Source organism: Hemicordylus capensis, chromosome 4 (genome assembly GCF_027244095.1).
Source record: "Hemicordylus capensis ecotype Gifberg chromosome 4, rHemCap1.1.pri, whole genome shotgun sequence".
Classification (NCBI taxonomy): domain Eukaryota; kingdom Metazoa; phylum Chordata; class Lepidosauria; order Squamata; family Cordylidae; genus Hemicordylus; species Hemicordylus capensis.
In genome coordinates, this window is record NC_069660.1 from 30,073,304 (window position 1) to 30,088,160 (window position 14,857).

The 14,857-nt window shown below is 42.1% G+C and overlaps 1 protein-coding gene across 2 annotated transcripts in view; it reads left to right on the forward strand.

The window, feature by feature from the left end:
• Nucleotides 1-14,857, forward strand: part of B4GALT5 (beta-1,4-galactosyltransferase 5) — an 86,036-nt gene that overhangs the window by 57,010 nt on the left and 14,169 nt on the right. For both annotated transcript variants that reach the window (XM_053244770.1, XM_053244771.1), the window contains exons 2-5: nucleotides 2,963-3,097; nucleotides 9,539-9,652; nucleotides 10,897-11,021; nucleotides 14,690-14,806. In XM_053244770.1, the coding sequence (XP_053100745.1) occupies nucleotides 2,963-3,097; nucleotides 9,539-9,652; nucleotides 10,897-11,021; nucleotides 14,690-14,806 (491 nt within the window). The remainder of the gene's footprint in view (nucleotides 1-2,962; nucleotides 3,098-9,538; nucleotides 9,653-10,896; nucleotides 11,022-14,689; nucleotides 14,807-14,857) is intronic.

Sequence of the window (14,857 nt, forward strand, 5' to 3'; positions counted from 1 at the left end):
TGTGCTGTGGAACTGGTGACACCACCACCTTACTTCACAGGGCCTTCTCAGTAGTGGCACTTCAGTTATGCAATTCTGTGCCCAGGAATACTTGTCTAGCCAGCACTCTTCATTTTTCAAAAGACCAGTGAGGATGGTTCTTTTCCATGTATGGCCCTTCCAGAAGTTGACTTAGTGCCAGAGTTGCTTATTTTAGTCTGAGCTAGAAAAAAAATTAATAGCTTTTTTGTCTTGCCTGTTGTGGTTTCATTTATGTCTTGTATTGGTGTGTTTTTGGTTGGCTTTTAAAAATTTTAAACAGCTTTAGAAGCTTACATGAATGAAAAGCAGTCTAAAATCAAACTCTAAATAACACATTGTGCACAACCCTGGGCCCACAGAAGGGTCTGAGGGCACAGATGCCGGAACATTGTTAGAGCTAAGGCCTTGGCCTAGTCAAAGCCTGGATGGTAGATTGCTAGTGAGCCCCATATAAGATGCTTTGAATGAAGAAAAGGGTGTAAGTGTAATGCGTTCATAACTTTAATTGTGTTTCACATGCCTGAGTTCATAGCAGGTTTAAAAAAAATATTCTAGGTGTTTTTAAAAAGAGGGGACCCTCAACGACATATGGTCAGCTGGCACAGGAAGGTGTGAGTGAGAGTGCTTGAGAGAGTGTCCTAAAAATCACCCTTCCCCCTTGGCATGACAGAAAACATCTTCCACTGCTGAGTCATTTGTCTGTATGCCAGCCACTCAGTTCTGTGTTCATGTAACAAATGTTTTCAGTTGGTATATAAACTAAAGACATAATATATAAGCTTCTGTGTAAGTCAGCAGTTCTCCGTGACATGTAAATCGTAGCATTGCATGAGGGTGTGTGACCTTATGTTAGTGCTGGTGGTACTTCCCACTGACATCTGTACAGCACATCTTTTGCTTGCAGAGGGCAGCTGAGAGGTATGTGTGCAGAAATTATTCTTGGGGAAGCACCCTATGAAGCTTTTGTTAGCCTGTGAATGGCAATTCAAATCTGTGCCTCCACATACTGTTTAGGAGCTTTTATGATGTGGGACAGTGTAGGTCTACAGCTTGTATAATAGCAACTGGAGTTTACTGTTGAACCAGGCGTGTTTAGCTTCCTATCATCTAATTAGCTCTTTCTGGGATGGGGGGAGGTGGGAGAGAGAGAGAATTTAAGATTAGAAGAGAGCCATGGAATGTGAGGGCAATAGTCTCAAGTAACCTTTGTTCTATCTGTACAAGTAGGCGGAAACATAGTGAAGATTGGAGTTTCTGGTACCAGCATGTGTCAATCTTTGTTTCCCAAGACAAGTCTCGTAACATATCTACGCAACATGTTGCAAGCATGTTCTTGTTAAGCTATGCTTTCTGATTTTTGTTCCTGTTGAACATTTTGCTTTACAGTTACTTTGAAAAATTTCACTGGCTATTCAATATTCTTTTCCAATTCAGTTTTCTGAGATTAGTCCTGGACTCTTCCTGCTTTAACTAATTCCATTAAGTTCCTTCACCACCTAGAGTACTTATAAACTCCTCCTAATATTCCCCAATACTGTGGAAACTTAACAGTTGCAATTTTCTTGATAAAACTTATAAACCTGCATTTCAGTTGGGAGAAGTGAGCCAGCATAGTGTAGTGGTTAGAGTGCTGGACTAGGACTGGGGAAACCAGAGTTCAGATCCCCATTCAGCCATGTTACTTACTGGGTGACTCTGAGCCAGTCACTTCTCTCTCAGCCTAACCGACTTCACAGGGTTGTTGTGAGGAGAAACTTAAGTATGTAGTACACCACTCTGGGCTCCTTGGATGAAGAGCAGGATATAAAAAATGTTTTAAAAAGAAGAATTGAAGCGGTGGGACACACTTGGGTTGGAACTAGAAGCTAAAGGAGATGGAGTTGTTGCTGTGCATCTCCCCATTTCCTAACATCGAAGATAAAAACATGCGTGGTGTGATGTCATTGTGTTGTGCATTTCCTCAACCCTGGTCCATGAAATTGGTTGGTAGGGAAATATACAGCATAATGATGTCTCATCACACACTGTTTGATCTTGGATGTTATCAGGAAGAGGGGAGAAAGGGGCACAGAGCAGCAGCTTTGAGAATCATGTAAACTCTAAGAGCAATGCCAGACATAAGTGCACTGCCTTCCCAGTCTCCAAGACTCAAGCATCAAAGTGTGTGCAACTGCGGTGACTGCCTTCTTCCTGACCCAGGGTTCCTTGACTGCCAGTTGAGTTGGCTTCTAGCACCTTAAGATTTGAACCTTCAAGGAGATAAATACATACCTTTGTTTTGTTTAAGATTACTGATCTTGTGTTTGTTTGTTTCTCTCTCCCTCTCCCTCTCTCTAGATATAGATATAGATTATTGATCTATATTCATATTCCATAATAATAGATTCTCTGTTAGGAGAAGGAGTTTCTCAAACCTGAGAAAAGCTAGCATACTTGCATATTTTGTATAATTCTGCTGTTCTTATCCTTGGGGAGGAGGAGATGATGAAGACATTTAACTCCTGCTGCCCCAAGACTAGGAGAAATTCTGCTGAGACTATCCTTGATTTCATGTTTTCAAACTTAATTCTGGATCCATAAAGACTAGAACATTTTTTTAAAAAATAGGTAAAACCTTCCTGAACATCAGTTCTATGCAAAATTACACTATGAGCATGTGGATTATGCTGTTCACAGTGAAGTAGATTTGTGGATTATTTAACAGTCGCTAAAGCATGCAAGCATTATTGTTTGTTTTGCTTCAGTTGCATGTCCTAGATGTATTGTACTTATAGTCATCTGAAGGTGTATTCTGCATCCAGCTGGTACTGTGGACAAGGAGTCAATGGCTTGGAGATTTTTGTAATACTGATAGAGAAGCAGAAGCAGTTCCTGGAAGACTTGAGAATTTTTCTATTTCTACAGAAAGGCTACAACTAATCTAACTTTTGTTTTCTTGCAGTGAATACCTACTTCTTCATGATGCAAGCCCAAGGCATCATGATTCGTGAAAACATGAGAACAATAGGAGCTCAGGTTTATGAGCAGGTGGTCCGCAGTGCCTATGCCAAGAGGAACAGCAGTGGGAATGACTCAGGTAATATTTATAAACTTGGTCAACTGTGGGAAATAAGACAACCTGAATCTATATTCTGGTGTGTGATAGTGATGGGGAATTGGTAAATGCATAAAATACTTGGAGAGAGATCCCTTTCTTGCATGGCCCTCTTCCCAGAAATGCTGAATAACATTTGGTTGTTGCAGAACCGTGCAAGTGGATAGCAAGCCGCACCATTTGGATCTCCCAGGGATTCAGTGTGGGTGAGATCTGGCATTTGTAACAATGAAGTGTCTGTGTTCCTTTTCAAAAATGCAATGTGCAACCCAGATTTATAAAGCCCATGTCTCCTCAGCCACACATGTTTCTGTTTTGTGTTTCAACCTGACAAGGCACTTACAGAGATTTAGTGTTCAGATCAATACTTTCAGAAGTACATCATGCTAGCATGAAAGAATGAGCCTGCAGGCATTAAAATGAACTACCTAAATCTTGGACAAAAGCTCTAACAAAAAGAATGAGAGTTTTGGAGAAGGACATCATTCCGAGAAAGAGGCAAATGCTCCCTTAGAAAGGATCTGTTCCACGCTGCTGAACTGATATCCTCACATAGATTATACTCTTCCAGGAGGTGGGGACCTCCAGTTAGGGGGCAATTTGATCATTGGGACATAGAGAGATAGGTTCCTGATGGATGTGTCGACAGCCTGGTGGCTCACCTGCCTCGTTTGAACATTGCGGACATATGGCATCTAGATAGATTGTTGGGCAGTGTTGGGGAGGAGTCAGCAATCATGGTGCATGTCAGCACTGATACTGAGAAATTTAGTCAGAAGTTCCTGGAATCCAAATTTAGGTTGCTAGGTAGCATATTGAAGGCCAGGACCTCCCGGTTGGAATTTTCAGAAATGGCACTTTTTTTTTACATGCAGGGCCAGCAAAGCAATTGGATCTGAGGGGTCTTAATGCCTGCATGAGACAGTGGTGCCAGGAGGGAGGAGTTTAGATTTGTTAAGCACTAAGGAACGTCAAGATGGAACCAGACTGCTGGCACTTAAAATCAAAACGGTCACAGAGCAGTTTTCAGAAGGACACCTGAGGGAAAGCTGTCAGGAACTGGGCAAACATCATCCCTTAAAATGCGAGGGAGTAAATATTTCAGATAATCTGGAAAAGGGACTGAATAGAACCAGAGAGAGAGATGATAGCTGGTCAAATGGCCATAAGGGAGATGGTGCACCCAAACACCTGGAAAGGGGGATACCACACATAGGTGTTTATATGCCAGTGCCAGAAGCCTCCGTTACAAGATGGCCAAGCTGAAGTGCTTAGTTGCAAATGAAAATAGATATAGTGGGCATAACGGTAACTTGGTGGAACAGTGAAAAACAGTAGGACACTGTTATTTCTGTCTATAAAGTTCATAGAAAAGATAGGGGAGGGCACACATTGCGGTGTTGCAATGCTGTATATTAAAGAAGGGATAGAATCTAACAAGGTAGACAACGTAGGAGGACCATACTTCTCCACAGAAATGTTATGGGTAGTTATACAAGGCCTGAAAAGAAATGTTATTGGGGACATGCTATTGCCCTCCCGATCAAAATGCTGATGGTGACCTGGAGTTGGAAAAGGGAATCGGGTATCAAAGAAAGGATCAGATCAGAGCTTATTTAAAGCCACAATCTCAGAATGTATGCTGAAAAGAAGAAAAGGTTCCACAATGTCCAGGAGGATGCTAGCATGGCTAACAATTAGAGTCAAGGAAGCTATAGAGGAAGTCAACAAGACTTCCTTCAGAAAGTTGAAATCTTGCCCAAATGATAACTAAAGAAACACAGATTTGGGCAAAAGAAATGCAAGGAGACAATAAATGCAAGAAGGCTTTGGGGGGCTTTCAGGAGAGCCTTAAAGAGCCATCCTTTTAGCCAGCTTTGAATGATAGTTTTAGTTTTAATCTGGTTTAAAAGTATTTTTATTTTAATTGTTACATATTTTATTTTAATGTAAACTGCTCTGAGCCACTTTAGGTCCAGTTAGTCAAATAAAAAAATAAAGGGTGCAAGAGAAGAGTTCGAGAACATAAAGGAACTTACTTAACTTCATTTTAAAAACCTTTAAATACACCAGGAAACGTGCCAGGGAGGTGGTTGGGCTATTAGATGACAAGGGAGTGAAAGGGATGCTTAAACAGATTAGGGAGATTGCTGAGAATCTGAACGAGGGTAGGAATAAATGGACAATTTTCACAATGGTGAGATGTAAGAAGTGGGGTCCCCAGGAATCTGTATTGGAACCTATGTTTTTTTAAAATTTATTCATTCATCAATGCCCTAGAAAATGGGGGTAAGCAGTGAGGTGACCAAACTTGCAGATGATACTAAACTACGTAGGGTAATGAAAATCTAAAACAGATTGTAAGGAGCTCCAAACAGATCTTGCCAAACTAGGTGAGTGGGCAACAAAATGGCAAATGGAGTTCAGTGCAAGTAAGTGTAAAAGTGATGTGAAATTGGGGCACAAAATCCCAACTTCACATATTTACTGATGGGATCTGAGCTGTGTCTATGACTGATCAGGAGAGGGAGTGTGGGTTCGTGGTGGATAGCTCACTGCCAGTCTACTCAGTGCACAGCAGCTGTGAAAAAGGCAAATTCCATGCTAGGGATTATTAGGAAAGGGATTGAAAATAAAACTGCTGATATTTTGAAGCCCTTATACAAATCTGTGGTGCAGCCACATTTGAAATACTGTGTAAAGAGCAACCAAGATGATCAGGGAGCTAGAGCACCTTCCTTATGAGGTGAGGCTCCAGCATTTGGGACTTCTTCATACAGAAATGAAAATAGATAAATTCATGAAGGGCAAGTAGTCTTGGTAGCTATAGGCTATCTCCATGTTCAGAGGCAGGGTGCCTCCAAATATCAGTTGCAGGGGAGCAGTGACAGGAGAGGGGGCATATTTTCATTTCCTGTTTATGGGCTTCCCAGAGGTATCTGGTGGACCACTGTGGGAGACAGGGTGCTGGACTGCAGAGGCCTTGGGCCTGATCCAGCAAGGCTGCTCTTATGTCCCCAAACTCCATTTGTGGACCCTGGAAGGTGCCCACAGTCAAAACAAACAGCGTTTTCACTTGACTACAAAATATATTGCTCCTTAATCTCTGTGAGGAGGCATATCTCATCTCACCTTTTGAACAATAGGGTTCCTGAGGACCTGTGGTTTTGTCCAATGTTAATGTATCTTGCAGAAACCCATCTAGTTCCACAACATTCCTGGGTCACTGAACCAGTGTGGAAGAGGCAGCTCATTATATCTTGCACTGAGCATAAAGGCAAATTACTGCCCCCAACTGCATGTCTATATGTTCAAAATGCTTGGCTGTGTAAATGCTGTTAGCAGATCTTTTTATTCATTCATTCATTCATTCATTTATGTTTAATTTATATTTACTGTATATATATATATATATATATATATATATATATATATATATATATATAAAAATATAAATAAATATACATTTATAGATCCCACTCTTCCTCCAAGGAGCCCAGAGTGGTATACATGGTTAACTACTGGTCAGTGTTCCCTCTAAGGTGTGCACACTCACAAGTTTTTTTAATGTCCACTCAGTTAATTTTAGATCCCACTCAGGTTCAATCAGGAAGGCTCCACTCTGAGTGAATGTGTGCGCACACTGCCTTGATACTGCCACCCAGAACAAAATTCATTCCACACACAGATGGAAAAAAATTAGAGAGAATGCTGCTGGTGGTGTGTATATTGACCCTAAAGCAGTCAAGGAAACTCTCATAACGGTCCCTTCTCAGTGTTGACTCATAACTTTGAATCACCATTGATCTCAGAACCCACTTGGTCTCATTTATTGGTGTTGTTCTGGAATTACATCACTTAGTTTCCCTTCACTTAGTTTCTGTCTAACCACCACACCCAGCAGAAGATCATCCTTTCTGTTTTCACCAAAAAGAGAAAGGAGGAAGCACTATATAAGGCTTCCCTATTGTTATGAGAAGGAGCTTGTAATGGCCTTTCAAATCTTACATGTGTTCAAATTACAAAACCAATCCACACCTCTTTGGAAATTCTATTTTCTCACATTTCCTCATGCTATCTTAGGTAGGTTAGAGAAGCATATAAAGTGGCATGCAGCATGATGACTAAGCCACATAGGCAGTTGTCATCAGTTCTTTGCTATAAGGATGTATTTATGTTCTAGGATGGACAAATCTGCCATCTACCCATGTGCAACTGAACCATGCCCCCTTCAGTGTTCCCTCTAACAGACATTCCCAGATGTGATTGACTATTATTTATTTATTTTTATTTATTCAATTTCTAGAACTAGAAATTGGGACTAGAATTCCCAGCATCCCCAGCTGCAATGGCCTTTGGCTGGGGATTATGGGAGTTGTAGTCAACAACATCTGGGAATTCCTGTTAGAGGGAACACTGGCCCCTTCAAACGTCTGCCTTTTTCTCTGTGTGGAGAAAGAACAAACAAGCTAAAACTTTGTTAATGGTGGAATCACAGTGTAATGGATATGAATGGAGAGAAGGTTAATGGTCATGGAAACATGAAGCTGCCTCATATTGAGTCAGACCACTAGTCCATCTAGCTCGGTATTGTCTACACTGAATGGCAGTGGCTCTAAGGTTTCAGGCAGGAGTCTTTCTCAGCCCTACCTGGAGATGCCAGGGAGTGAACCTGGAACTTTCTGAATGCAAGCAGATGTTCTCTCACTGAGTTATAGCCCCACCCATTTGGAGAATATCTTACAACATAGCACTCGCATGTAGTCTCCCATCCAAATGCAAACTAGGGCAGACCCTGCTTAGCAAAGGGAATTATTCATGCTCACTACCACAAGACCAGATCTCCTCCCCATGTGTCTATGGAAAGATCATTGTAATTGTACTCAATTCATAGCTCATGCTGCTGCTAATACTACTTTAGAGACAGAGACACAGAGAGACAGGGACTCCCTTAACCACCATATTTGCTTTTGCATGCAACATTTCCTCATAAAGATCAATACACTGACCCATTACATTATACCGCTTCATAGCCCCACTGCTAAGAGGGCAGCAGTAGGCTGAGGTGTAATAGTAAAGGTATACGCTGGAGAGTAGCTTGTTCTCATTTTTAAAGTAGTAATAGCTGTACCAAGAAAGGAAGGTTCATTAACTGAAACTCTGTTAATGCAAATGTGTTACCAGAAACTGTAGGCTGTAAGAATGTAGTAACTGTTTTGAAAAAGCTTAGGAGTAGAACAAAACAGCAGAAAAGGAAGCAGTATATACTACGTGTTTGATTTTAATAGAGATGAGTTTCATTAAATTTTGCTATGACAATAAGAAGTAGGCATGATAAACTAGCTGAACTAGACCCTAATGGAGTGTCTGGACTGTCATTGTTTTATTTCATATTGGCATCCCTTGCATTTGAGTGTGAACAAACTGCTGCAGTTACTATTCTTCCCATCTGCTAAACTTGGTTATTGACATTAGGTTGGAGTGATGAAGGATGGGTGATTTGAACACTGAATAGCAATACTGTCTCAGATGCTGCATGCCTTTGTTTTGCTATTTTGGAGGTCTGTCAGTTTTGCACTGCAAATGCAAGAAAAAAAGGGTCACTAATGCATTGTTTTTAAATTCAAATAATTATGTAAACCTATAACTGGCTGGAAAAAATGGTCCACACTTGTCATTGAGTTCAAAGCATTTGAGTAGAGGTGGGCAGGGAGAAAGCATTGAGTCGGTGGAGATTGGGCAGGGGGGAGTTGTTAGTGAATCTTCGCTAGTAACCCCCATAATGGTCTTAGAACATTTTCCTCTTAAATCAATAAATACTATGTGGTAGATGTCATTGCAACAATATTGTTCAAGTTCACACCAGCTTAGAAGTGGGCAGCAACTTCCTCTAAGGGGGATAGTTTGGACTGGGTGCCTATTGGTATCGTCTGGTCTGCTGTTGTCCAAAATATGAAGCAAGTGCAAGATATAGTTCCACATGTGTATGAAAGCCACCTATGCTGAGCAAAAGGATTTGCCTGAGCCTTGGTTTTGCTAGCTACCCTCCTATCAAATCATTTTCATTTTTCTTAATAAAGGGAATAGAAGCTTTTCTTTCAGGAATTACCACATAACAGATCCTAGAACAAAGTGCCTGGAATTTCTCAAACATATGAGATGAAAAATCTCAGTTATGTGTCAGTAGATACTGTCACTGTTGGCACTGCAACAGCATCTTGTAGTGGCTTCATAAATTTTTAACATATTAATGCAGGTAGTTGCCTAATGATGAGTGAAATTGTATGAAAATACTTTTTTGTGACAGTTCTGTGTAACGCTGTGAATATGAAGTGTGCCAGATTTGTTAGGAACAGAATACTGCAGATCTAGGAAAGAGACTGCAAAATCTACAGCCTAAGTAGTGTTGTTCTTTCCCCATAGATTATCCTCTTGATCTGAACCACAATGAAACATTTCTACAAACCACAACTTTCCTTCCTGAAGATTTTACCTACTTTCCAAACCATACCTGCCCTGAGAGACTCCCTTCTATGAGTAAGTACTGTTGTGACTTGTGGAATTGTATACCTCAATTTTCCATCCCTCTTTGCAGCCAGTAGCCCATTATACTTTTAATTTCAAGCCAAGGTGGATGTGTCAGAGGTATTCTACAGCTTATTGTCCAGTTGAAGTCTTCACACAGATTTCCAAATTTGTTGTTAGTAAGTAGAACATCTCTTTCCATTCACCAGCAGCTAGATGCCCTTTTACTACTTGACCTTTTCTTTGAAGTAGATTTTTTACACTACTTTTCAGTCCAAGAATGAGACACTGTAGTCTTATGTATTATGCTGACTATGTCAGTAGATTCAAATCCAAACACAACTCCTGTGACTGTCTGTGTGTGTGTGTGCGCGCGCGTGCACACACTCTCACTCTCAGGATGAGTTGCAGGAGCACTCTTGTAATCAAAAGATCATAATCCAATCAAGTTGAGTACTTTTAAGTCCCATTGATTTCAATGAAATAACTAGTCTGTGTGCTTAACTGTTTTCCAGATGAAGTTCTCAACTTGGCTGGGTCATGTCTTTTGTATGGCATGATCTTTTCCACAAAAACTACTGGGCATAACATCTAATAGCAAAACACTATTTAAAAAAAATCAACTCCTGAAAGAATTCCTCTTCAGCTCTCTCTTTCTCGATTTAAGAAAAGGCTCTGCTTTGTGGCATTTCTGACAACGATTGGGTCCAGATTACTTTGGACTGGGGCGGGGGTTGAAGATAATTTAAAGTTGGATTTCACAGGGCCTTGCTTTTTTTTTGGCCTTGGCATGTGGAGATCATGGTCAACAGGAACAGTCATTGAGAAATGTGGGGCCTAAACCTTTCTAGAGTAAAATCAGGACCAGGGCAAACAGTTAGAACAAGTGTCTGTGCTTGGTTACCCTCTGGGACAAAGCATGCACAGGCATGAATGCCTCTGCTGCTTGGACTTAGGAGGCCCCGACTCTAGGCAAGCAATATTGAGGAACCGACCCTTCAAGTTTTATTTGCAAGTTCATAGTGTCCCTTTATAACTTATAGCATAAGTAAATTCATTACCCTTGCATTGTGGCTCAGACATGAAGAGAGAATGAAAGTTGGTTGCTAGTCACCCAACTAGGAGTTTGGGGAATGTATGACTCTAAAGAGGCTGCAGCATAATGTGTAAAGAAGTACAGTGCTTCCAAACTACATCCTGCCCCCAGTACAGCTGGACTTGTTTCTCACTTTTCTTCTATTTGTCTGTGTATACAGAGGGTCCTATTGATGTAAATATGAGTGAAATCAGTATGGATGAGATCCATCAGTTCTTCTCCCAAGACCCTACTATCAAACTAGGAGGCCACTGGAAGCCGAAAGACTGCATGCCTCGTTGGAAAGTAAGCTGGAAAGTGCAAACGCTGCTACTACTATTACTACACCATAAGGCAAACTGTGGACATAACCCAGCCATATACCTCTTCCTCAGACTGTGGATTTCATAGGTTGGCCTGGTCATGTTAGGAGTGGGAGCCTCTGGGATGAAGTATCCCTTTGGTATGTTCAGGGATTAAAAAATCCCAGAACACTTGATGACTTGAAAAAAAGTAATGAGCATTTCCTTTTCAACACTTCTTATAAACTGCCTGGGGTGTAAGAACATAAGAACAGCCCTGCTGGATTAGGCCCAAGGCCCATCTAGTCCAGCATCCTGTTTTGCACAGTGGCCCACCAGATGCCATTGGGAGCCTACAGTCAGGAGTTGAGGGCATGCCCTCTCACCTGCCATTACTCCCCTGCAACTGGTACTCAGAGGCACCCTGCCCTTGAGGCTGGAGGTGGCCCACAGCCCTCCGACTAGTAGCCATTGATAGACCTCTCCTCCATGAAGTCATCCAAACCCCTCTTAAAGCCATCCAGGTTGTAGACTGTCACCACATCCTGAGGCAGAGAGTTCCACAAGTGGATCACGTGTTGTGTGAAAAAGTACTTCCGTTTGTTGGTCCTAGACCTTCTGGCAATCAATTTCATGGAGTGACCCCTGGTTCTAGTGTTGTGTGAGAGGGAAAAAAATCTCTATCCGCTTTCTCCACACCATGCATGGTTTTATAGACCTCTATCATGTCTCCCTGCAGTCGTCTTTTTTCTAAACTAAAAAGCCCCAGGTGTTGTAGTCTTGCCTCGTAAGAAAGGTGCTCTAGGCCCCTGATCATCTTGGTTGCCCTCTTCTGTACCTTCTCCAGTTCAACAATGTCCTTTTTAAGATGTGGTGACCAGAATTGTACGTAGTACTCCAAGTGTGGTCGCACCATAGTTGTATAAGGGCATTATAATGTTAGCCGTTTTATTTTCAATCCCCTTTCTAATGATCCCTAGCATGGAATTGGCCTTTTTCACAGCTGCCGCACATTGAGTCGACACTTTCAATGAGCTGTCAACCACAACCCCAAGATCCCTCTCCTGGTCCGTCACCGACAGCTCGGATCCCATCAGCATATACTTGAAGTTGGGGTTTTTCGTCCCAATGTGCATCACTTTACACTTGCTAACATTGAACCGCATTTGCCATTTTGTCGCCCACTCCCCCAGTTTAGAGAGATCCTTTTGGAGCTGCTCACAATCTGTTTGGGATTTCACTACCCGGAAGAGTTTGGTATCATCTGCAAATTTGGCCACGTCGCTGCTTACCCCTGCTTCTAGATCATTTATGAATAAATTAAAAAGCACCGGTCCCAGTACAGATCCCTGGGGGACCCCACTTCTTACTTCCCTCCATTGTGAAAACTCTCCATTTATACCTACCCTCTGTTTCCTGTCTTTCAACCAGTTAGCAATCCACACATGTACTTGTCCCCTTATCCCATGACAGCTAAGTTTCCTCAGGAGTCTTTGATGAGGAACTTTGTCAAAAGCTTTTTGGAAGTCCAGGTAGACTATGTCAACTGGATCACCTTGATCCACACACTCGTTGACACTCTCAAAGAAGTCCAAAAGGTTGGTGAGGCAAGATTTACCTTTGTGGAACCCATGCTGGCTCACTCCCAGCAGGGCCTGTTCTTCTAGGTGCTTTACAATTTTATTCTTGAGGATGCTTTCCATCAATTTGCCTGGAACGGACATTAGGCTATCTGGCCTGTAATTTCCCGGATCACCCCTGGATCCCTTTTTGAAAATCGGTGTTACATTTGCTACTCTCCAGTCCTCTGGTACAGAGCCCGATTTCAGGGATAAGTTAAATATTTTAGCAAGGAGGTTGGCAATTTCACATTTGAGTTCTTTGAGGACTCTTGGATGGATGCCATCCGGCCCTGGTGATTTGTTAGCTCTCAGTTTTTCCAGACAGTTTAGAACATCATCCCTTGTCACTTCTATCTGACTCAGCTCTCTAGCCTTCATCCCTAAAAAGCCTGGTTCAGGAACAGGTATATGCTCAGTATCCTCTGCCGTGAAGACAGATGCAAAGAACTCATTCAGTTTTTCTGCAACCTCCATATCCTCCTTAATAATCCCTTTCACTCCCTCATTGTCTAATGGCCCAACCGCCTCCCTGGCAGGTTTCCTGCTTCTGATGTACTTAAAGAAGTTTTTGTTATTCGCCCTTGATACTTTTGGCTAAATGTTCCTCAAACTCTCTTTTTGCCTCCCTTATTGTCACCTTGCATTTCTTTTGCCAGAGTTTGTGTTCCTTTCTGTTCTCTTCGTTTGGACAGGCCTTCCAACTTCGGAAGAAAGTATTCTTCCCTTTTATGGCTTCTTTGACAGTACCCGTTAGCCATGCTGGCATCCTCCTGGACTTAGTGGTACCTTTCCTCCTTTTGGGTATACAAGCTGACTGGGCTTCTAGTATTGTGGTTTTGAGTAAACTCCATGCACTCTGGAGCGAAGTGACTCTCCTGATTTTCCCCCTCAGCTTTTTTTTCACCATACTCCTCATTTTGGAGAAGTTTCCTCTTCTGAAATTCAAAATGTCTGTGTTTGACATCCTTGGTGATTCTCTCCCCGCATGTATGCTGAATTTGATGGCACTGTGGTCACTGTTCCCTAAAGGGTCGATGACACTGACATCACGCACCAGGTCCTGGGTGTCACTCAGAATTAGATCCAAGGTCGCCTTCTCTCTGGTCGGTTCCATGACCAACTGTTCTAGGGCACAGTCATTTAGCGTATTTAGAAATCTGACCTCTTTGTCCTGACTTGAATGTGAATTTACCCAGTCTATGTGTGGGTAGTTGAAATCACCCATAATCACAGCCCTGCCTCTCCCTGACGCCTCCCTGATTTTTCCTGCAACTCCCAGTCACTGTCAACATTTTGATCCGGAGGGCGATAGCACGTCCCCAGTAGCACGTCTCCTTTCTAGCCTTGTATAGTCACCCACAGGGTTTCTGTGGAGGACTCCAGTCCACTTAGGTTTTCTAGCTTGTTAGATTCTATCCCTTCTTTAACATACAGTGCTACCCCTCCTCCAAGGCGCCCCTCCCTGTCCTTTCTATAGAGTTTATACCCAGGGATAACAGTGTCCCACCGGTTCTCACTGTTCCACCATGTTTCTGTTATGCCCACTATGTCTATTTCTGCGTTAGCAACCAAGCACTCCAGCTCACCCATCTTGGCTCAGAGGCTTCTGGCAATGGCATACAAGCACCTATACGCTGAATCTCTCCCCTGATGTATGCTATTATTTAGACTCTTTGACCTGCTGGCACAGGCTCCCGTCTGCTCTTTATGCGGTTTTGCTCCGTCCCTTTCTGTTTTATTTGCATTCTTTGCAGCCTCACACTTTAAAGGATGGCTTTTGCCAAATGGGATACTGCCCAGCTCCCATCGGCTGTTCCCCAAGTGTCATTTTAATTGTGGTAAGTATAAGCCACAAATGAATTTTTTTTTAATAATCCTGTCTCCTCAATTGGAGCTGCCTGGACATGCCCCGAGTATTATAAACTTCATAGTGTTCTGAATATGTTGGTTAATAAGTTCATGTTCAAATGAGTTTCCTGTCCTCAGTATCTTACATTGATGGTTGTTTAAAAGTTCCAGGAAGAATGAATGGTTATTTTTGTCTCTCTAGGTGGCAATTCTGATTCCATTCCGCAATCGTTATGAGCATCTCCCTGTCCTCTTTAGACACCTTATTCCAATGCTGCAACGTCAACGTCTACAGTTTGCATTTTATGTTATTGAGCAAGTAAGTTAGTTTGCATGTATCTTTTCCAAGGCTAATTTCTCTCTAGTACAA